Here is a 23,912-nt window from a genome sequence, read left to right as displayed (position 1 = left end):
TATTATTTAAATAAGTGAAAGGGATGCATAATCATTATTAACGACGAAAATTTTTAAAATACAAATTGGCAGTTGGCGCGATATTAATGTTGCATAATATAGTTACTACTTTATAATAAATAATTTCACGGTATTATTTTGTGCCATAAACCTTACTATTATTAAAAATATACTATAAAAGTAATATTATTATATAAATAAATATTTTTTTATATTAACACTAATTAATTATAGGATCAAATTAATTTAAATAACAGATTAAAAAAATAAAATAGTCTCTCACGAGCGACCCCTGCTGAGATTGGATCCATAGTGGTACAAATAGACACATTTTACTGTGTGTATATATATGTGTCAATGTGTGAGCTTGGCAGATGATATTCTCCTTCCCATTCTCTCTAATTTTAGCTGTTTTCTCACTCGGATTCTCTCCAAAAAGCAGACCCACCTCGCGTGAGAGATTGTGAAGCTGTGAGGGGGATTTGGGAGCTCGGGGAGTGGGGGTGATTGTGTGTGTAAGAGAGATCAAACAATGAGGTGAGGAGGTGGGGGCAAGGCAAATCTTGGGCTTGTGTGAATTTCATGAAAAGCCGCAGCAGAATAGGCTGAAATCGAGGAGGGTTTTTTGTTTAAGCGTCAGCAGAATTTGCATCTCTCAAGGTGAATGCTCGGAAAGAAAAAAAAAACTGTTGTTTTTTCTGCAACCGCTCTCTTTTGTTGTTTTGCGATTTTGAATCGTAGGTGGAAAGCTGACGTATTTAATGGTTTTTGTTGTATGATATGATCTAAATTGGGTTTTCTGGTTTGTTATCATTTCTGGTGTTTGGTTTGGTTGGCTGGAGTGATTGAGCTCAGCTGAATTCAGGTTCCATCCAGCTTGATTATTTTATTTTATTTATTTATTTTTTGTATGTGTTCCTTTGTGGGTGAGGCAAATCCTGGGCATTTTAGTTGTATTTTGGAGTGAATCTACTAAATTTATTATTAAATGGCGTGTTTCTTCGATGGATAGTGGGCATATTTTATTTCTGCTTTTCAGTTCACGTTACATGTACAGTGAAAATCTCCATCTCTTGGATTAATATAGTATTTGTTTTTTTAAAAGATCACGGATTCTGGCTTTTTACGATGTTGAGGATCTAAAAATGTAATTAGGAAGCAGATATATCAATGACACTTGGTGCTTTTTCATCTCAGTTTGGCTGTTTTTCTAACAAGTGATTAAAAAAGATGTTTTATGTTCTGTGGTTGGCCCATATGGTGCTTATGTTCTTTAATGATTCCTTCCTTTGTGTTGTGTCTTAGGTTGTAAAATGTCACGTCCTCTCCATCGAGGTGTGTCAGGTGGAGGCGGGAGATTCTCAGGGAACAGTCATGATTTGTGGGAAGATTCTCGGATGAAAGAAAGGGCCGAGAAGGAAGATATGGATCGGACTCGAACCAACGGCGGTGATCATGCATATTTATCTATCAAATCCCCTCTTCGAATTCTTTTTCCAGATAAATTATTTTCCAAACACAGCTTAAGTGAGAATGGATTCGTTTCTGATCCATTTAGCCCTGGGAATCTGAGGAGTAGGCATAAAGTGACAATCTCTCTACTCAAATTCAGTTTAGTGGTGATTGTAATTCTTGCACTTACTGGTTCCTTCTGGTGGACACTTTCTATAACCTCTACGACTAGAGGGAAAATATTTCATGGATATAGGCGACTTCAAGAGCAATTGTACTCGGAGTTTCATGAGATTGGGGAGCTGTCTCTTGGTTCTGCAAGAATGAGAGAATTGGATTACTGTTCTGAGGAATCGGAAAACTATGTCCCTTGCTTCAATGTATCGGAAAATCTTGCTATGGGATTTTCCAATGGTGAAGAATACAACCGCCATTGTGAAGGCGGCTTCAAGCAAAACTGTTTGGTTCTTACACCTGCCAATTACAAGATTCCACTCAGGTGGCCTACTGGAAAGGATGTCATCTGGTTTGCAAATGTTAATATCACAGCACAAGAGGTGCTATCTTCGGGAAGTTTAACCAAAAGGTGAGTAAAAGAGTTGATTTTGTAAGCTCGGTAAAAACTGGTATTTATTGTTCACGTCCTTCATTTGATTTTTTTCTCCGTCTTTAACTGCAGGATGATGATGTTGGATGAAGACCAGATTTCCTTTCGTTCAGTATCTTCTACATTTGATGTTGAAGACTATGCACATCAAATTGCAGAAATTATTGGACTAAAAAATGATAATTACTTACAAGCTGGAGTAAGTTGACAGTGTCATGCTTTATTTGTGTGATTTTTCTTCTATATCATTTGACTACTCTATGGCGATATGTGTTTTACATCTTTGAATTGCACCTGTTGTAGTTGATCCCCAGCTTTTTGGTTGAGATATCTCTCTGTTGTTGGTTTAACACTATAAGACATTATCTTCCTCCCCTGTTTGAAAGCTTTGTTGCAGAAGTTCCGAACAAACACAATTTTTTGCGCAGTACTTTGTTGCTTGATTACTAAAATTATAGATCGACGTGCTAGGAATTATAAATGAAAATTTCTAGATTTTCATCATACACTTGTTTAATAGCCCTGCAAATGATTGGCAGTTTGATTTATGTAGGATATAATTCAAAAGCTTACAGAGAGTGTTTTTTTAAGTTTCTTACCAAGTGATACCCTTCGTTATGAATTTACTTGGATCCATCATGCTAACTAATTATCTTATGAACTATACACCCTTGAAATGAGAACTTGAAATGTGGTTTTTTTGAGCCATTACATCAGCTTTATCTAGATGGCACCATATTTCGAGTGCTGGATATTATTTTATGTAGTAATTGGGCAATCATGTATCATATGTTCAAGAATATAACTATTTTATCTGTTTAATTTTAGGTTCGGACGATTCTGGACATAGAATGTGGATATGGTAGTTTTGGGGCTCATCTATCTTCCAACCAACTATTGACCATGTGTATAGCAAATTATGAGGCTTCGGGCAGTCAAGTTCAATTAACACTAGAAAGAGGTCTTCCAGCAATGATTGGCTCATTTACGTCAAAGCAATTACCATATCCGTCCCTTTCGTTTGATATGATACATTGCGCAAGATGTCGTGTTGATTGGGATGCAAAAGGTACTCTATTATGGTAATTTTGATTTTTTTAAAATTATTTTTCTTTTTTCTGTTATCTCCATTGTTCCTTATTTGTGGAAGAAGTGCTAACAACCAAAAGTTAATACCAAACCTGCATGGATTATTTTTGTTAATATATTCCGTCTAAACTATACATATAAGAATAGTTCTTGGTAACAATTATGCATAAAAGAATTGATAGGATTCAAAATGATTGCTACCATTTGGGCACCTTTATGGTTTTTCTAACAATGAGAATATTGCATTTATTATGATATAATAATTAAAAAGTTCAAGTACGCTTGTAACTTTGGGTTAAAGAGCAAATGTATTGTGAACTTTTGCAACTATGCAAGGTAAACGGAGGTCGTTTATTATTGAAAAAAATGAATTACAACAACCTAAGCTGTTATTTTTATTTTTCGTTTTTAGTTTCATAGAAGCCCTATGTCCTTTGGAGTTTGGAAGCTGTAACATAAACACGGAAGTTCAAATAAAAAGTTGGACTTATGTATATAATGATATCAAGAGATAATCATGAAGTCCAAGGCACCTATCTACATCAGGTTCTACCTTAGGGGAAATGGTAGTCTGAAAAGAATAGGTTAAAAAATTAAGGAGTTCCATAATCAAGCTGGCCAAATTCCTGGTTTCTTCAAGGTCCAGCTGAAAGAAAAGTAAGAAAGGGGTATAACAGAGCTCAAATCAGATGTTAAAATCTCGGGTTTCGTTTTTATCTATGATCATCTTATATTCTTATTGCAGAGAGTGAAAACATATCTTTGTATGACTCCATCTTTAATTCATTTAATTGATATTTTCATGCTATCAAACTGGAGCTAGCTTTTGATGTGCAATTAGCTCACCCACTTAAATTTGAAAATCAGAGGTCCATGTAGGATTTAAATTTTTTTTGGTAAAATGAATGTGATCCATCTTAAAAAATTTGAAGTCCTGATTTTTAATCTCTTTTATGTTAGACGATGATCGGCGAAGTTCATACTGTACTCCCTCTTGAAATAACCCTTCATTGAGACATGGTGTTTTTTATTTGTTACTTAAGCTGTTAAGCAGCTAGCTTTAGAGAATGGGTATTCTGCTCTCTCAACAAGTTATTAAAGGGCCCACCATTTTAGATATCTATGCTAATCATATGAGCCTGAGTCTTTGAGGTGGGATCTGTTGTTGCTACATGCCTTCAGAATAGGAATATCTTACTCCACAACTTTGCAGAAATAATTTAAATCTCAGCTACTGGTCTTGATGGAACTTTCCCTTATCAGCCTGGATAGGATCTCCCTCTGGAACTTGCTATTTGCTGTTATGCTCAGAAACATGGATGTGTGATTCAACGGTTGGAAACCTCTTTTGGGCTCACTGTACACTCTTGATAGGAGAAGCGTGAACGCCTAAAATATTTCTAATTCTGGACCCTGCTCCCTTGCCATCAAGCATCACTGCCCATGTGTGAACATAAAAGCATATGTTTTATATATTCAAATTTGTATCAAATACTGTGTGATACCCTGTATCCATGTTTGTTTTTTTACTTTTTCAAATATCATATCTTTATTTTAAGTTTTGTGATTATATCACACTTATCATCATTGAGAATATTTCTTTTCTGTTTAGTAATTCTTGTTTTTGGTGCAGATGGTATATTTTTGCTTGAGGTCGATCGTTTGCTGCGACCCGGTGGATATTTTGTCTGGACTAGTCCACTCATAAATTCTCAGCGATCCCTTCGCAATAAGGTTAACCTGAAACAGTGGAATGCAGTGCGTTCTTTAGCAGAAAATCTCTGCTGGGAGATGTTGCCGCAGCAAGACGAGACTGTTGTATGGAAGAAGACTAGTAAGAAGAAATGTTATTCAGCAAGGCAAGGCTACATATGAATCACCTACTTTTTCGTGCCTTTATATAAATCTCATCTGTCTGTAATGAACGGGGGCTACTTGTCTGTCAACTTATATTGAAACATGTTACTTGTTGTGGAACTATTTTGGTGATCGTGGATAGGATAAATTAAAGTGAACAATTAAGATGTCGAGAATAAATATGTGTTTAACACTTGTGGAATTTATGTTATTCATACTATATCTACTACACTAATCTAATGATTGCATATGTAAGTGGTGCATCACCCCTAAGAAGGAACCCTTTGATTTTATTTCCAGGAAAACTGCTTCTCCTTCTCTCTGTAGCAAGGTCCATGACATTGAGTCTCCATATTACCGGCCACTCCAGTCATGCATTAGTGGAACGCAGAGCCGTCGTTGGATCTCCATCGAAGAAAGAAGAAAATCGCCTTCCCAAGCTACTCTGAGCTCAGCTGAACTTCAAATTCATGGTACTATATGTTTATGTATTGAGTAAATTGCAATCCCTTGAGGCTGGGCATAATACAAAAACTAGCCCCTAGTTTTATCATTTATGGCAGACTCTAAGGTTGGGCTAACTTTACTCATCGTAATATTATTTTACTCACCTCTACCAGGTGGACTAATATTGCTTTCCAAGCCTTAAAGTTTGTCACTTTGAGGTTTGCTGTATTTAAGCGTAACTTCAGGTGGTGTCAATCGCCTACCCTAAGATTTCACTTTGTTTATTGTATCATCTTGAAAGAGTTGATCCGCACACGAGTAGATATTTTACAGCAAGCTTCAAGCATGTGCTTTGTAATCGAACAAAACAATGATGACTCTCTTTTCTTTTCCTGTTAGGTTTGCTGTCAGAAGAGGTTGCCGAAGATGCTATTAACTGGAAATCAGCAGTCAGCAATTATTGGTCTCTGCTGTCACCACTAATATTTTCTGATCACCCGAAGAGACCTGGAGATGAGGATCCTTCGCCACCTTTTAACATGCTCAGAAATGTTTTAGACATGAATGCTCGTCTTGGTGGTTTCAATGCTGCCTTGTTAGAAACTGGAAAATCCGTGTGGGTAATGAATGTTGTCCCCACAAGAGGACCTAACAGTCTGCCTCTAATAGTTGACAGGGGTTTTATTGGAGTGCAACATGACTGGTAAGTTTTACATGCTATTGTATGGCACTATAATTGGTTTCTTTTTCTGCTTACAACTTATCAATCCTATTTCGAGTTAAATATGATCCTGTGTCATAACATGCATGTGAGCATTCCCACTTTACTAAGGATCTTTGAAGTCTTATCTCATGGATTGATTTCTGAAACTTGTTGCTGATGAAAACCTAGAAATTTTTTTTTGCTTTTGCCACTTTCTACCAGAGGATAGCTGTGTTCCTCCTTGCAGGATATGTTTATTTTAATCAAATCTTCATGAAACTTTTCCTCAGTGTTAATAATATTGCAACTTGTGAATTTGATCTCAATATTAATTATCCAACACGCATTGTGGGTCTGTCTTTGATTCTTCTTTCAGCCGTTGCCATTTTTCAAAGGGTGCTTTAAGAATATAGAGTAATCTAAGAAATTATGTCTTGGTTTGCACTATAAATGCAAATGTCAATTTTTTTCTCTGTGATAGTTACTTTTCTGTTCTTTTCCTCAAGAAAACAGAAAAAGGTATTCCAGAAAGAGAAGCAAATGCCCTGCAGCACCCTGAAATATAATTGTGATTCAATGGTTATTACCCCCAGATATAATCGGAGTGAACTGAAACAAGTGCAGTCATTTGCATATTTTTTCTCGTTGGCGTTTTGCAATTAATTTTTGTACTTGTACGCACCACTTTCTTTACCGTGGCATTTTTCGCACAGGTGCGAACCATTTCCCACATATCCAAGAACATATGATTTGGTCCACGCTCAAGGGTTAATCTCCCTTCAATTTGCCGAGCACCCCACATGCCAGGCGCTCGATCTTTTTACTGAGATGGATCGTTTGCTTCGTCCAGAGGTATTTGATACAATTTGTTTAATTTAGGCTGGAGTCCATTCTCTTGTGATATGAACAATGAGTTAATTTGCATTTATAGATGCATTTATAATGTTTCTTTTGTTAAGTTTATTTTCACCTCACCCAACAAACTATTTATATTTGAACTCTCAATAGTTGACATCATTATAGATGAATGTGTGTATTATAATTTTGATGTTAGCCACACAATCGGTCTGGTTTTATATCTGTCGTTGATATTGAAACATGCAAATGGAAAGCTGACCTCGTCTGGATTAATCTGAAGACCACATATTAGATCAGAAGTCCTGATTCAAATTTCTTGATACTTCTTAAGTTTGAATGAGAACGAATGAAGGGTTTTTTGCACATGTTGATTCGTTCCTCTTTTGTCCGCCTAGCTGCTTATGAATTATGGTATGCATGCAAATTGATTCTAATTATTAAACAAGGATGTCTTCAACAAAATCCTTCAATGATCATGAATCCGTCCTAACGGTGGATTTGTGATTACCATTTGCATTTATGCATTTTCTTCAGTCTTTGTTTATGCTAATCAACAAATCAAATGCAGGGATGGGTGATTTTAAGGGACAGTGCCCATCTTATTGAGTTTGCTAGATCTCTCACAACCCATCTGAAATGGGAGGCTCGAGTCGTCGAGATTGAAAGCAACAGTGACGAGAAACTCTTAATCTGCCAGAAGCCTTTCTCCAAAAGACAAGCTAGCTAGTCCTGAAAGATGCCGGTTAGCTAAAGATATTTGTAGATGATAATATTCACATTCATTTTTGGATAAAAAATTACCACCATAAGTTCCACGTAAAGTCTGGAATGAAAGTTTTGAAGCCAAAAGTCGAAAATGCGTTTGTGATAACAAACCACTCCTATGAAGCCGCAAGGAAATAGGGGTGCCATGTAGTTACAGGGAAAGTGAAAATGGTATAGTGCAACACACTATTTTTCCTTGTGATGTCATTGTAAGAGCACAATTATAGGATGAAATTTATTTGTGAAGAATGTTACACAATAAACAAAGAACGATCTATTATTGTATAGAAGTGCTTTAATCTTAGATGCTGTTTCTTGCCCCCTCCAAGTCTTCCTATCATGCGTTCTCTTCCCTGCGCCAATCCATGTGTTTCTCAGGCCTCGGGAGAGATGTACATCCCTTTCTCACATTTCTTGGAATCTTGAGATTTCTTGTGTAAAAGAGCATGGCGACTACGCCCCTCGTCATCTTTAGGTTTGTCTCGGGTCAAAATGATGATTCTGGACTTGCTTTTCTCATGCTCGGATAAGCACTTGGGGGGTCATTTTACTTTTCTCCATTCAGACGAAGAAATTGAAACTGAAACATATTTCAAAAATATAAGTTTATTTCTGATTAATACACATTTGATATTTTCTCTATTGAATTTGGTCAGTAAAAGGCTAAGAAATACATGTTCGGACAGACCACTAAGGCACTAATGCAAATAGTTTTGCTCCAAATTAAGAATCTTTTTATTTTGCAACTCATGTACATAGTTTACTCTTAACTTCACGTGGGATCCATACTTGTTACATATTCGACAATGCAATAACAAAAACGATATATGATGTATATTCACATTAAATATAACGTGTGTCCATTTACAAAAACGATATATGATGTATATTCACATTAAATATAACGTGTGTCCATTTTCATTAAGTGAAGATGGCTCCTACATGATACAACACATTACAGCCAAATAACAGAATCGAATTAACATAATTTATTACAAATCATGCCTCGTCCTTGAATTCATAATGGTTTCAAGGACGACTCCCCGATCTCAACCTGCTCGTCTGCGGAGTAGGGGCACTGCTTCTTCTACGAGAAACGGTACCTGATGAGGTCCCTTGACTCACCACCCTCTTCGTTGCTTTCCTTCTTTTGTTAAGTCTGCTGTCTCCAACAACTTTAGCAATGGCGTTTGTCCTGATTTCTCGAGCCTTCTGTGGGTTTATGGGCTGCTTGTTGAGGAAAGCTAGCTTTGGGAGGATACTGCACACAGTTTTTCGCAATTGTTCGTCGCCAACATTGCTGTGAACTAAATTTCCCAGCAGATTTAGAGCTATCAGGGAACTGTAGTTCGCAACAAGCTGACCGAGTGCTTTTGTTGTGGTTATCTTGTTAAAGCTCAAGTCCAACACAGTAAGTTTCAAAAGCCTGTGTAGCCCCTCAACATGACTGATCTTGTTTCCGGCAAGATAAAGCTCTTTAACAAGAGTACAGCTCGATAATCCTAATAACATCCCAAACCAAGAGATTCATTAGATATTTTTTGGTAAGTTCTATCGCGTGTAAATTAACATCAATGCCACCAGAGGGTCGGTCAAAAAACATAAGTAGTTCTTGAATGTCTGTATAATTACTATAAATAGTTCTTGAATGTCTGTATAATTACTATAGAGCTACGTCCATTTTGCTATAATCACTCAACTTCAGGATCATTTCTAATTTCTATTGAGTCAGAACAAACCAGACTGCCATATTACCCTGATTCTTAGGTACCGTTTGGTACATGAGATAAAAGTGGGACATGTTTTTCTCATTTTTTTGTTAATTCAATGATATCTTATGGCCCAGTATAACATTAGATGTAGGCTTGATGACAAATACCTCTTAACACATGGTATTAATGGAGGATGAGTGTCATATAAGTGAAATTGACAATGGTAATTAAGAGAACAAACACAATAATCCTACAAAATAAAAAACATACAAAACAACATATTATTCATATTTATGTCTTGATTATCCATATCTCATCATATTTTTATTCATCTATCGTACATCCCATCCATGATACCAAACGGTATCTTAGATTAAAAGGGGATCGCGAAAGATATATACCTTGTCCAATTCGAGTAATCCGATTGTAGCTGAGATCAATCACTCGCAGCCGAGTCAATTCTCTCAATCCTTCAATAGTATTTATCTTATTCCTGGACAAATTCAAAACGTGCAGACCCTTTGGAAGAGATCCAGGATTTATATGGGCTGCAGTATGAGAATGATAAATTATAAATCATTAAGAAATCAAAAGATCAGGGTAACAGTTCAATTTGCTTGTGGTTTTGAATAGGCTGGATGACATACCTATCAAATTCCCAGACAAATTCACGGATCGGAGACTAGAAAAATGTGAAATCGGTGGTATAATTTTAAGCATGATGTCTGTCATATGAGCCACAGTTGATGAGGCATTTAAAGACTGTATAACAATTTTAGCATGTGATATATCCTCAGGTACGCTTATAGGTGGACATCGAGTGGATGATTGACCACCATTATCAGGAGAGGGAGGAAACTCAACACCGTCTCCGATGTAATCGTCATCTTCAATCTGACCTGGAGGCAGTACCGAAATTTCTTGCACCCACTCATTGACTCTGGCCAAAGGAGAGGATGATTCTGCAGGGAAAGCAACCCATTGATTTTGAGGCCACATACCAGAAACTCCATAAAGTCCGTCCCACCTCTGATCATATGCCTCACAATCTCCTTTATCGATCACTTCATTACTCGGTGAACAAGGAAGTTCAAACTTGCTCGACTGCATTCCTCGTTTCGGTTCTATGGTATCTGAAGAGTAGCCACCTTGAAGATGAATAGCAGTCTCGGTATAACTTTTTGGCTGTGGCTTTTCACTGCTTGATCTATGCAAGTTCCTGTGGCTCCACAGGAACAATTTCCACCACAATCTCCTGCTTCTAGAGGGCAGTATTTGACTTGAAGAATGCTTCTTCAATATTACTCTGTCAGCACTTCTCTGTGTCATAACGGTAACTGGACTTGTTGCATCCCCTTCAAGAATACCCTCTCTGAACCTTTCAGTCAATCTTTGCATATCCTCGTACGATTTAGATTTTGCAGGATGTGGGTGCTCTGCAAGCTCTTGGTATGTCTTTCTCATAACCAAATCGGAGCAGGATCGCTTGAGTTTCGGAGAAGCCAAAAATTCTACTTTCCCCATGCCAGGATCACTAACATGTCCACCAGCAATTGCCTCGAAGTCTTCCTCAATATCCTCGTTCTGCATCTTGTCACATGTATCATCAAAATCCACACCAATCATTTCTTCATTGGAGTTTACAACATAAGACACTAGATCAAAATCAGAATCCTCCCTCTTCATCTGCAAAGTATCCTCATGCTCGTCCTCCCCTTCATAATGCACTTCTCCACGATCAGCTGCAAATGGACTGCCGTGATCCGTTACTTTGATGTTACAGCTAGAACTTTTTGGGACATGGAAAGGAACGGGAACAGTAAAAGAAGTTGATCTCAGCTCCAAAGTTTCCGGAGATTTTTGGGGATGCTCGAGCTTTACTTGCAAAGTTTTGGAATTCTTTCCCTTGTCAATAGGAGTAGAGGACCCATTATCTCCCTAAACAATAGCTATACACATTGAAACAGCAAGAACGGAAAATAAAAGACACAAACCAAAGAAGGAAAAGAGAGAACATTTAGACAAAAGTAATCATACTTACTTTACTCGTCCTATCTTTGTTATTCCTCCATGAAGCACAGAAGCAGTTAAGAAACGCCATTATCAGCAAACAAACTCACTCCAAATCCTCCAGAAGAAATGGAAATTCAAACCGAAACAACATTTCCTTTCGAAGAACTAACACACGTAATATCCTGCCAAACCTTGTACACATCTAAAAGCAAACCTCTCAGCTAAATAAACAAAAGCAGCTTATCCAATATAGAGATCCCATCAGATCAAGATTAGCCATAATCAACGGGCAGTCGCCAAAGCAATGCCGAAAACAGATCAAGACAGCGGAGTACTGAGGTTTCAAAGCCTGCTTTACTTGATTGCGTCCCAACCCATATCAAGCAGGAAGAGAACCTCAGTAAGTGAGCTTCTGCCAGACTGATAAACTCAGATATGTTTCTCCTGAAGGTTCACCATAATTATTCCTGGAGAAACAAGACAAAACCAAAAAAAGAACTCCCGGTATGAGAAAACCCATTTTCACAGAATTAAAAGAGGAACCACCAGAAATTAAACGCCAACAAATTCTTGGAAGTTGGGACCCCTATTTATGTCGGAAAAAAGTGTCTTTTTCTTGAAAGCTGTTACATATGCGACCTTAGATATACACATAAATACAACGAGCCGACTTCTTTTTTTTTTTTTTGGGCTATATTTCCAGAAAAACAACATCAAGTCACAACCTTTCTTCGAGCAAGCCACTAAAAGATTAAGCTAGAGATACCGAGAACACAGACCCTCAATATCTAACTTTCTTGACATGGAAAATACATCGAATTATCAGACGAAAAACAAAGAAACAATCAAAAAGAAAAGGAATGCATGTCAAATTACCGAATAATCACAAGGTTTGCCAGGTTGAGGATCGGTCGTGACCGGATTCTTGAATTTCCCGGCAGAAAACAAGAACCCGGCAAGAGTTAATTCCTGGAAGAGAGTGAATTGCGGGCCGAGTGTTGGCGAATATCTGAGGTGAGAGTGGGTTGGAAGAAGAAAGGACACTCCTAAATACGACAATTTGCGTGCGCCGCAGAGGCAGACGCGCTGTCCACGCGGAGGATTCAACTGCCAATGCTTTTGTTTCATTTCATTTATTAATAGAAAACATCAGAGCATGTTTTTTCGTTATTTTATTTGTCCTTTTGGATTTCTTCTGAAACCCAACACAATCCACTTGGATCACAAATTGTAATTCCTTCCAAAAAGTATCACGTTTATTTTTTGGGTTGAAGTAAAAATTGAAGCTTTTTTTACCTAATAAGCAATTTTTTTATAATCGAGTTAAAAATATGTCTTGTAAAATTGACGCATTAGTCTCATAATAGTTTTTGTATGTTTTTTTTTTAAATAAACCAATATATATACACTTTATATATGGCTATCTATACTTCTGTATTTGTATGTTTTTTTTAAATAAACCAATATATATACACTTTATATATGGCTATCTATACTTCTGTAATTATAATTATTAGTGCATGGAATGATCTAAATTGTTTGGTTGTGAAACATAAGTATTCTTGGTTTTGATGATAACAAAATTTGTTATTGTGTTTCTAACATATTTATTCTATTGTGAAGTTGTTAAATTCAAGATGGAAGTCAAAACTGAAATTTAGCCAAACTTAACTTCTGGCGAATTTTAGTGTTTCGATGATATCTCACATCTCAATGATGAAAATGATTAGCTGTCAAGATGATTGCTTAGTAAACTCGATTTGGAACATATAGTATTTGACGTCAGTTGGGAAAAAACGAATGTTATCAAGATCAAACTGACGTCTGAAGACAAAACTAAATTGGATCAGTCGAGCAAGAAAACAGAAGCAGTTGACCTCAATCAGTTCCGATATTTTGATCATATCTTGCAGTTCGGTTATCAAAATGTAACGAATCAACATGAGTTAAAAAGCTACAATAACGATCCACAAATCATATTCACAAGTCAAAGTATGAATCAGAGCATAAGAAGCTGATAAACTGCATTGAAATATTTGGTTCAGAACTAAAATTCTGCAGAGTATAATTTCTGGTATAGTATGGTATAGCGAGCATATCTCTCTCATATAAACTCGAAATAAAATGATTATTGATTCCATGGAAAGCTAAGAGAAAGAGCTACAACCTTCATGTTTATGACTTTGCTCAAAAATCAATGAATCAAGAGATATAACACTCGACTGAACCACATTCACTCAACTATTTTTGTTCTTGACTGTTTAGGAGCAGGTCTTGTAACACCCGGTATTTTAAATACGTAAATCCGCATGCATAATTAGGATATTTAATTATTTAAATTTGTGATTTATGGGTTAAATAATTATGTGAATTATTTGTGCATGATTTAATTTATTTTTTTTAAGCATTTAACCCATAATTAGTGATTTTACGATTTTTAGTATTTTAATTGTTTTGATCGCGTAGACGGGACCGTGTACGGACGAGATGACAACTTTCTAGCCAATTTATTCCATGAGCATTTTTAGAGCCCAAAATATTATTTTGAGTTTTATTACCTCAAAATTTTTTAGTATTTAATTTTATATAATTTGAGAAGTCTATTTTTATCCAAATTTAGCCATTTTAATGACTTTTAATTATCTTTAAAATTTCTTTAAATAATAATATCGGGATTTTAACTTTTATCAGATTTTTACTTATTAATTAGAGTTTTTATTTATTATATTTTATATATTTAACAACCCTTAATAATATTTTAATTTCCTAAAACCTATTTTTAATTAAAATAAAAACCCAAAACCTAATCTACCCAAACCCACCCGATCACTCACACAATTCAGCCGCCTCCCTCCCCACTATTCATCATCTTCATCGGCTTCCCACAAAAAAACCCCATAGCCTCGGTTGTTCAAGCTTCAAGTTGGTCGTTCGTCGTCCCGGAATCGTCCCACGCACGTTTTTCTCTTCAATTTCGGTGAAAAGCATGATTCTTTCTCTATTTTTCGTGCCATGTCAGTTAGTGTTCGTGTGTGTGTGTAGGTATCATTCTTTTTATTGAAAATTTTCAGAAATCCAATCGGTTATGGTGTATGCGCTTGGTTCTTGTGTTTTGTTGATCATATTCACTTTTTCTCCTAGCCATGGCTTGTATGACTGCTGGTCAGGGTCCCTAGGATGTCTAAGGTGAGACTAGGCTCGATTGGCTCGGATGGTTCAAGCCAAAAGAGCCCAGATTTTGGGTTGTTTCGTTCGGCCTCCATGGGAAGCGCAGGCTAGGGTTTCAGGGAAGGGCTGTCGGCCTCGGCGGTTTGGGCTGCATGGGGCTGAGGGCTGGTGCAGGTTAGGTCCGCCCAGACGTGGGCTACGTCTGGGCGGCGGGGCTCCGGCCAGGGGCGGCCGGAGCAGGGCTGCTGTCCGCGGCCAAGGAGAACTGAAGGGGGGGGCGTCGGGTTTAGGGTTCAGCAGGGTTTCGGGTCGGGTTGTGGGGCTTGGGTCGGGTCAGTAGGGTAATGGGTCGGGTTAAGTTGGTTCGGGTCCGGGTTTGGTGGGCCGGGCTCGAGTCTTTTTAATTTTAAAGTATTTTATGAATTAATTGGTTTTTGGGCCAATTAATTAGAGATAAAATTATTTGGGCTCCCAAATAATTTTATTTGGGCTTTTAAAATTATTATTAAGATAGTCCATTAATTTTATGGGCTTTTGAGCCACGAAAATTATTGGGCCATTCTTTGGGCTTTTGGGGCCATTGGGCCAGATTAAGTTGTTATTGAGCCTAGAATGTTTTAATGGACTTTAATTATTTAATTGGGCTTAAAATAATTTTATTGGGCTTAAGTATGTTAATGGGTCAGTCTCAGTGTTAATGAGCCAGATTTAAGTAATTGGGCTTGAGTGTTAGGGCCAGCAGTCCGGTACCATCTATGAGAAATTGCATGTGTCCTGAATATATATTTAATTATTTTTATGCATTGAAGTTATTTTAATATTTATATGTTAGTATGAAATTAAATTAAATATATATGAAGGACACATATTTTAATTAAGTACATGCATTCATGAAATAATTTTATGTACGATTAAATGTTTAAGGTTGAGCAATAAGAAAATATTTTATGTTGGAAGTTGAAGTAGTGTGACAATTTGAGATTTGAGGGGGATTCGTCCCCATATGTGATCTATTGAAGGGCAGTTTACTGCCAATTTAAGAGGTGATTCGTCACCGCCACGTACGTTGGTTTCCACGCTGATCAGTATTTAATGTATGATTTAAGGTTACACTACGGATACAACCATGCGATGTTAGAAAATTACTTTGCTCAACAATAGTTATGTATTATGATATTTGAGTAATATAAGTTAAGTTATTGTATGATATTTTGAAGCATGCTCATTCATGTATATGTTATGTATTAGTATTAAATTGATTTAAATTATTTTAAACCCTTGTTATGTTAGCATGTTGGGCCTCTAGGCTCACTACACTGGTATGGTGCAGGTGAGTACGTAGAGGAGGATGTAGCTCCTACCGGCGGCGAGGACATATGAGTGGACATGCAGTGACCCCGTGACCGTGATAGATGTCTGAGCCGTTATGCATGTTTCGAATATTTTTAGTATGTTACATTTTTAAGTATTTTTCAGTGGTCTGGTTTTGGAATGTTATTTTTAAATATTTTTAGTGCATGCAGTTTTTAATTATTTTCTCATGACAGTATTTTAATTAAATGTAGACTCAGATATTTATTCTATTAAAGAATGCATTTTTATTTAAGTTATTTATTTATTTATTTATTTTTAAATCTTTTTATTCTGTGCATATATGTACATATTTTATTTAGTAAGTAATAAAAAAAAAATTTTCCGCATATTTATTTATTAATTATAGAGTTAGGGTCGTTTCAGTTGGTATCATAGCACGGTCCTTGGAGGGGTCATTACTGCTATGCGAGCTCAGAAATCCACGCTACCGGTCTGTAAGTTGTAAGTGTTTATAGCATGTTTTACTTTTAAGAATTTAAGTTAGCATTAATTTTAAACCCCTTAGTTATGCATGACGATTTACGTAAAGAAATATGTGGTGGTGTAGAATGCCTCCCAAACCGATGAACAGACGTGGGAGATCTCCACCTACACCTCCACCTCCACCTCCGCAGGACCCTCTAGCAGCATTGGAGCAGGCCAATGCGAATATGATGGCGGGTATTACTGCTCTGTTAGAGCAGCAGGCTACACGTCCTAGGTTGTCCCATGAGGAGGACGTTGCTGAGAGGTTCCAGAAGAAGGGACCCAAGGAGTTTGCTGGTACCACCGATCCTTTGGTGGCTGAGGGGTGGATTTGCTCTCTGGAGTCCATCTTTACTTATATGGGGATCACAGACGCCGACAGGGTGAACTGTGCGACTTACATGCTGAGAGGAGATGCAGCTCTTTGGTGGGAGGGTGCTGCCAGGGGAGTTCACCTTCCTACACTGACTTGGGCAGAGTTCAGGCGTATCTTCTACGCCAAGTATTTCACTGAGGATGTGCGCAGTCGCATGATCCGGGAGTTTATGAGTCTCCGTCAGGAAGACAAGTCAGTGGTTGAGTATGTGAGACAGTTCGAGAGGGGCTGTCGTTTTGTGCCTCTGATTTCAGACAGTCCACCGGAGAAGTTGAGGCAGTTTGTGGAGGGATTGAAGGCGGATATCAAGCATGATGTTCGCATGACAGACGTCCTTACTTATGAGTCTGCAGTCAGTAGAGCCTTGCGTTCCGAGGAGGGTCGGAGAGAGATCCTGAGGGAGCAGCAGGGTAAGAGGCAGTTTCAGGCTGGGTATCAGCGACCACCTTCGCAGCCTCCTGCGAAGAAGCAGTTTACTGGGCCGGCTAAGGGCCCGAATCCGCAGCAGAGGCCGCAGCAGCAGAGGGGCGGGGCCCCTAATGCCATAGGTTTTCCTACTTGCCCGAAGTGTCAGAAGATGCATTCGGGACCTTGTCTTTTGGGAGCAGGAGTTTGCTACCACTGTAGGGAGCCAGTGCATCAGATAGCTAACTGCCCGAGGAAGAAGAACACTGCTGGTAGAGTGTTCGTGATGCAGGCCGAGGAGGTAGATCCAGACACCTCCTTGATCACCGGTATATCTTACCCCTAGCATTTTAATAATTTTTCCTTTGGTTAAAATTTTCGTCTTTCTTTTGGAAATTGTTGTTATTTGGGTTATTTAACTGCATGTTAAAAAAAAAAAAAAAAGCATGTTTCTACTTGTGATTAGAATTAAGGGTTATTAGTGACTCGTTGGAGAAAAGTTTAGTAGTGGTATGAAATTGTTGGGAATTTTCTGCGTGCAGGGAGAATTCTAGTTGGAGGCAACTCCACGTTTGCGTTGCTAGATTCAGGGGCTACGCATTCGTTTATCTCCCTGGAGTTTATCAGGCGGATAGGCATCACACCTGAGAGTATTGACAGTGGGTATGATGTTACTATGCCGTCAGGGCAGATTATTTCTACCTCGAAGGTCATTCGAGATTTGGAGTTGGAGCTTCAGGGACACTCCATTCGAGCAGATGTAGTGGTGTTGCCGTTGAGTGGCTTCGATCTGATTTTGGGTATGGACTGGTTGACAGTCAATGGAGCTTCGATTGATTTTCTTCGGAGATCAGTGTCAGTGAGACCTACAGTAGGCGACCCGTTCACTTTTCATGCATCTCAGAGCAGTGATATTCCTCAGGTGATATCTCTCTTTCAGGCGAGTAAGTTGTTGAGACGTGGTTGCCAGGGGTTTCTAGCCAGTATTGTCACGGCCTCAGAACCATCTAGCAGATCATTATCAGAGATAGAGGTGGTTCGTGACTTTCCGGATGTCTTTTCGGAGGATGTTGCAGGGATTCCACCAGTGAGAGATGTGGAGTTCAGCATCGAGTTAGTGCCAGACACCGTGCCTATCTCTAAGGCACCGTACAGACTTGCTCCTACCGAGATGAAAGAGTTGAAGGAGCAGATTCAGGAGTTGTTAGAGAAAGGCTTTGTTCGTCCTAGCTTTTCTTCGTGGGGAGCTCCGGTGTTATTTGTGAAGAAGAAGGATGGCAGTATGAGACTGTGCATCGATTACCGAGAGCTCAACAGGGTCACAGTGAAAAATAAGTATCCACTGCCGAGGATAGAAGATTTATTTGACCAGTTGCAGGGAGCTTCAGTGTTCTCCAAGATCGATCTGCGATCTAGTTATCATCAGTTACGTGTTAGAGATGTAGATGTGTCCAAGACTGCTTTCAGGACACGATATGGGCATTACGAGTTCTTAGTGATGCAATTTGGGATGACCAATGCTCCAGCGGTTTTCATGGATCTCATGAACCGAGTCTTTCAGCCGTATCTAGATCAGTTCATCATAGTCTTCATTGATGATATCTTGATCTATTCTAGGAGCATTGAGGAGCATAGACAGCATCTGCAGATAGCCTTGCAGACTTTGAGGGAGCATCGTTCGTATGCCAAGTTCAGCAAGTGCGAGTTTTGGCTCGAGCAGGTGGCATTTCTTGGCCACATTATTTCGAGAGATGGGATTGCAGTGGATCAGTCGAAAGTTGAGGCAGTGCAGAATTGGGGTATTCCAAAAAATGCTTCGGAGATTCACAGTTTCTTGGGTTTGGCAGGATATTATAGGAAGTTCATCTAGGGTTTTTCCTCTATTGCAGTACCCTTGACTTCCTTGACCAAGAAGAATGCGAAATTTATCTGGAGTTCAGAGTGTCAGAGGAGCTTCGATCAGTTGAAGGAAGCACTCACTACCGCACCGGTATTAGCGGTGACAGTACCACATGAGGAGTTAGTGGTATACACCGACGCGTCTAAACTGGGTTTAGGCGCAGTGCTTATGCAGTGTGGTAAGGTTATTGCGTATGCGTCGAGGCAGCTGAAGATTCATGAGCAGAATTACTCGACGCATGACTTGGAGTTGGCAGCAGTGGTTTTTGCTCTGAAAATCTGGAGGCACTATCTGTATGGCGAGAAGTGCAAGATTTTCACAGACAACAAGAGTCTCAAGTACTTCTTCACGCAGAAGGAGTTGAACATGAGACAGCGCCGATGGTTGGAGTTAGTGAAGGACTATGACTGTGACATTAGCTACCATCCGGGTAAAGCTAATGTAGTAGCCGATGCTTTGAGTCGGAAGTCGTCAGTGGTATCGTGTTTGTCAGTGCAGTTACCACTGCAAAGTGAGATTCAAAGGTTTGGGTTGGAGTTTTACTCGAGTGGGCATGCACCGAGTTTGTCAGTGTTGACGGTGCAGCCAGTTTTGCGAGATCGGATCAGGGATGGACAGTCTACTGATGAGGAGTTACAGCGTTGGAGACCGAGAGATGAGGCCAAGGATAATCTTCTGTATACAGTTGTGGATGGCATTGTTCAGTACCGTGGTAGGATGTGGGTACCGAACGTCGATCAGTTGAGAGCTGAGATCTTAGCAGAGGCTCATACATCTCCGTATTCCATTCACCCCGAAAGTACGAAGATGTATCGAGATTTGCAGCTATTGTATTGGTGGCCCGGGATAAAGAGAGACATTGGGAGAGTTGTGTCAGAGTGCTTGACTTGTCAGCAGGTCAAGGCTGAGCATCAGCGTCCAGCAGGACTTCTTAGACCTCTTCCTATTCCGGAATGGAAATGGGAGAATATTACGATGAACTTTGTGGTTGGCTTACCGAGGAGTGCCAGAGGTTGCACATCGATTTGGGTGATTGTGGATAGACTCACCAAGTCAGCTCATTTCTTGCCGGTGAGGACTACTTATTCATTGACACAGTATGCAGAGCTTTACATCAAGGAGATTGTTAGACTGCATGGCATACCAGTGTCGATTGTGTCAGACAGAGATCCGAGATTCACATCTGTATTTTGGAAGAGTCTGCACACAGCTTTGGAGACCAGACTTTTGTTCAGCACAGCATTCCATCCCCAGACAGATGGTCAGTCTGAGAGAGTAATTCAGATTTTCGAGGATCTACTGAGAGCTTGTGTCATTGATTTTCAGGGCTCTTGGGAGACTAGACTGCCATTAGTGGAGTTTACCTATAACAATAGTTTTCAGTCGTCTATAGGTATGGCTCCTTATGCAGCATTGTACGGGAGGAGATGCAGATCTCCGGTACATTGGGATGAGGTTGGCGAGAGGATTTTACTGGGTCCTGAGATTGTGCAGCAGACAGCTGACATTGTGACTCAGATTCGGGATCGGATGAGGACTGCTCAGAGTCGTCAGAAGAGTTATGCAGATACTAGACGACGAGATTTGGAATTCGCTGTAGGTGATCACGTATTCCTGAAGGTGTCACCTATGAAGGGAGTAGTGCGATTTGGCCGGAGAGGCAAGCTTAATCCGAGGTATATTGGGCCATTCGAGATCTTGGAGAGAGTTGGCACGTTGGCCTACCGGTTAGCTTTGCCGCCAGGGCTTGCAGCAGTGCACAACGTTTTCCATGTATCCATGCTTCGGAGATATGTCTCTAACCCGTCGCATGTGTTGGATTTTGAGCCTCTTCAGTTGACACCGGAGTTAGCATTTGAGGAGAGGCCTATACGGATCTTGGCTATGGAGGAGCGGAGGCTTAGGACGCGTGTCATACCGATGGTCAGAGTCCAGTGACTGAATCACTCGAAGGAGGAAGCTACTTGGGAGACCGAGGCAGAGATGAGGACTCGTTTCCCGGAGTTGTTCGGGTAAGTGCTTTAAATTTCGAGGACGAAATTCAATTTAAGGGGGGAGAATTGTAATACCCGGTATTTTAAATACGTAAATCCGCATGCATAATTAGGATATTTAATTATTTAAATTTGTGATTTATGGGTTAAATAATTATGTGAATTATTTGTGCATGATTTAATTTATTTTTTTTAAGCATTTAACCCATAATTAGTGATTTTACGATTTTTAGTATTTTAATTGTTTTGATCGCGTAGACGGGACCGTGGACGGACGAGATGACAACTTTCTAGCCAATTTATTCCATGAGCATTTTTAGAGCCCAAAAATATTATTTTGAGTTTTATTACCTCAAAATTTTTTAGTATTTAATTTTATATAATTTGAGGAGTCTATTTTTATCCAAATTTAGCCATTTTAATGACTTTTAATTATCTTTAAAATTTCTTTAAATAATAATTTTGGGATTTTAACTTTTATCAGATTTTTACTTATTAATTAGAGTTTTTATTTATTATATTTTATATATTTAACAACCCTTAATAATATTTTAATTTCCTAAAACCTATTTTTAATTAAAATAAAAACCCAAAACCTAATCTACCCAAACCCACCCGATCACTCACACAATTCAGCCGCCTCCCTCCCCACTATTCATCATCTTCATCGGCTTCCCACAGAAAAACCCCATAGCCTCGGTTGTTCAAGCTTCAAGTTGGTCGTTCGTCGTCCCGGAATCGTCCCACGCACGTTTTTCTCTTCAATTTCGGTGAAAGACATGATTCTTTCTCTATTTTTCGTGCCATGTCAGTTAGTGTTCGTGTGTGTGTGTAGGTATCATTCTTTTTATTGAAAATTTTCAGAAATCCAATCGGTTATGGTGTATGCGCTTGGTTCTTGTGTTTTGTTGATCATATTCACTTTTTCTCCTAGCCATGGCTTGTATGACTGCTGGTCAGGGTCCCTAGGATGTCTAAGGTGAGACTAGGCTCGATTGGCTCGGATGGTTCAAGCCAAAAGAGCCCAGATTTTGGGTTGTTTCGTTCGGCCTCCATGGGAAGCGCAGGCTAGGGTTTCAGGGAAGGGCTGTCGGCCTCGGCGGTTTGGGCTGCATGGGGCTGAGGGTTGGTGCAGGTTAGGTCCGCCCAAACGTGGGCTACGTCTGGGCGGCGGGGCTCCTGCCAGGGGCGGCCGGAGCAGGGCTGCTGTCCGCGGCCAAGGAGAACTGAAGGGGGGGGGGGCGTCGGGTTTAGGGTTCAGCAGGGTTTCGGGTCGGGTTGTGGGGCTTGGGTCGGGTCAATAGGGTAGTGGGTCGGGTTAAGTTGGTCCGGGTCCGGGTTTGGTGGGCCGGGCTTGAGTCTTTTTAATTTTAAAGTATTTTATGAATTAATTGGTTTTTGGGCCAATTAATTAGAGATAAAATTATTTGGGCTCCCAAATAATTTTATTTGGGCTTTTAAAATTATTATTAAGATAGTCCATTAATTTTATGGGCTTTTGAGCCACGGAAATTATTGGGCCATTCTTTGGGCTTTTGGGGCCATTGGGCCAGATTAAGTTGTTATTGGGCCTAGAATGTTTTAATGGGCTTTAATTATTTAATTGGGCTTAGAATAATTTTATTAGGCTTAAGTATGTTAATGGGCCAGTCTCAGTGTTAATGGGCCAGATTTAAGTAATTGGGCTTGAGTGTTAGGGCCAGCAGTCCGGTACCATCCATGAGAAATTGCATGTGTCCTGAATATATATTTAATTATTTTTATGCATTGAAGTTATTTTAATATTTATATGTTAGTATGAAATTAAATTAAATATATATGAAGGACACACATTTTAATTAAGTACATGCATTCATGAAATAATTTTATGTATGATTAAATGTTTAAGGTTGAGCAATAAGAAAATATTTTATGTTGAAAGTTGAAGTAGTGTGACAATTTGAGATTTGAGGGGGATTCGTCCCCATATGTGATCTATTGAAGGGCAGTTTACTGCCAATTTAAGAGGTGATTCGTCACCGCCACGTACGTTGGTTTCCACGCTGATCAGTATTTAATGTATGATTTAAGGTTACACTACGGATACAACCATGCGATGTTAGAAAATTACTTTGCTCAACAATAGTTATGTATTATGATATTTGAGTAATTTAAGTTAAGTTATGGTATGATATTTTGAAGCATGCTCATTCATGTATATGTTATGTATTAGTATTAAATTGATTTAAATTATTTTAAACCCTTGTTATGTTAGCATGTTGGGCCTCTAGGCTCACTACACTGGTATGGTGCAGGTGAGTACGTAGAGGAGGATGTAGCTCCTACCGGCGGCGAGGACATATGAGTGGACATGCAGTGACCCCGTGACCGTGATAGATGTCTGAGTCGTTATGCATGTTTTGAATATTTTTAGTATGTTACATTTTTAAGTATTTTTCAGTGGTTGGGTTTTGGAATGTTATTTTTAAATATTTTTAGTGCATGCAGTTTTTAATTATTTTCTCATGACAGTATTTTAATTAAATGTAGACTCAGATATTTATTCTATTAAAGAATGCATTTTTATTTAAGTTATTTATTTATTTATTTATTTTTAAATCTTTTTATTCTGTGCATATATGTATGGGCATATATGTACATATTTTATTTAGTAAGTAATAAAAAAAAAAAATTTCCGCATATTTATTTATTAATTATAGAGTTAGGGTCGTTTCAGGTCTGGTATTT

The 23,912-nt window shown here is 38.8% G+C and overlaps 2 protein-coding genes across 4 annotated transcripts; one reads left to right on the top strand and one right to left on the bottom strand.

Moving 5' to 3' along the window:
• The first annotated feature begins 376 nt into the window (after window positions 1-376).
• LOC140889912 (probable pectin methyltransferase QUA2) lies at window positions 377-8,082 on the top strand. Of its 2 annotated transcripts, none has more exons than XM_073297658.1 (9): window positions 377-660; window positions 1,306-2,038; window positions 2,132-2,258; window positions 2,888-3,128; window positions 4,782-5,007; window positions 5,306-5,478; window positions 5,852-6,155; window positions 6,869-7,007; window positions 7,582-8,082. In XM_073297658.1, the coding sequence occupies exons 2-9, from the start codon at window positions 1,314-1,316 to the stop codon at window positions 7,738-7,740; spliced, it is 2,094 nt and encodes a 697-aa protein (XP_073153759.1). In that variant the 5' UTR covers window positions 377-660; window positions 1,306-1,313; the 3' UTR covers window positions 7,741-8,082. The 2 variants fall into 2 exon arrangements, with proteins under 2 accessions (XP_073153759.1, XP_073153764.1); XM_073297663.1 differs by lacking the exon at window positions 377-660 and adding an exon at window positions 695-865.
• Window positions 8,083-8,621: 539 nt separating this feature from the next.
• On the bottom strand, window positions 8,622-12,534 carry LOC140889924 (uncharacterized). 2 transcript variants are annotated; one of them, XM_073297671.1, is made up of 5 exons: window positions 12,380-12,534; window positions 11,532-11,970; window positions 10,138-11,439; window positions 9,892-10,038; window positions 8,622-9,280 (listed from the first exon to the last, which is right to left on the bottom strand). In XM_073297671.1, exons 3-5 carry the CDS (start codon window positions 11,174-11,176, stop codon window positions 8,808-8,810), a joined length of 1,659 nt encoding a protein of 552 aa, XP_073153772.1. In that variant the 5' UTR covers window positions 11,177-11,439; window positions 11,532-11,970; window positions 12,380-12,534; the 3' UTR covers window positions 8,622-8,807. The 2 variants fall into 2 exon arrangements, with proteins under 2 accessions (XP_073153772.1, XP_073153769.1); XM_073297668.1 differs by having other exon boundaries at window positions 10,138-11,428.
• Between the last annotated feature and the right edge of the window lie 11,378 nt (window positions 12,535-23,912).

The sequence above is a fragment of the Henckelia pumila genome, chromosome 1 (assembly GCF_033568475.1).
Source record: "Henckelia pumila isolate YLH828 chromosome 1, ASM3356847v2, whole genome shotgun sequence".
Lineage (NCBI taxonomy): Eukaryota > Viridiplantae > Streptophyta > Magnoliopsida > Lamiales > Gesneriaceae > Henckelia > Henckelia pumila.
Note: the sequence above shows the minus strand (reverse complement) of the source record. Positions and strands in the feature narration are given on the sequence as shown.

What these genes read in the sequence shown, in the direction of transcription:
- LOC140889912 (XM_073297658.1), top strand. Translation starts at nt 1,314, where the DNA reads ATGTCACGTCCTCTCCATCGAGGTGTGTCAGGTGGAGGCGGGAGATTC. An exon ending in TGTTGATTGGGATGCAAAAG is followed by an intron (nt 3,129 to 4,781) that starts GTACTCTATTAT and finishes TTTTTGGTGCAG; the next exon opens with ATGGTATATTTTTGCTTGAG. An exon ending in ATTGGAGTGCAACATGACTG is followed by an intron (nt 6,156 to 6,868) that starts GTAAGTTTTACA and finishes TTTTTCGCACAG; the next exon opens with GTGCGAACCATTTCCCACAT.
- LOC140889924 (XM_073297668.1), bottom strand. Translation starts at nt 11,591, where the DNA reads ATGGCGTTTCTTAACTGCTTCTGTGCTTCATGGAGGAATAACAAAGAT. An exon ending in TTTGTCTGGGAATTTGATAG is followed by an intron (nt 10,039 to 10,137) that starts GTATGTCATCCA and finishes CTCATACTGCAG; the next exon opens with CCCATATAAATCCTGGATCT. An exon ending in GATTACTCGAATTGGACAAG is followed by an intron (nt 9,281 to 9,891) that starts GTATATATCTTT and finishes GGATGTTATTAG; the next exon opens with GATTATCGAGCTGTACTCTT.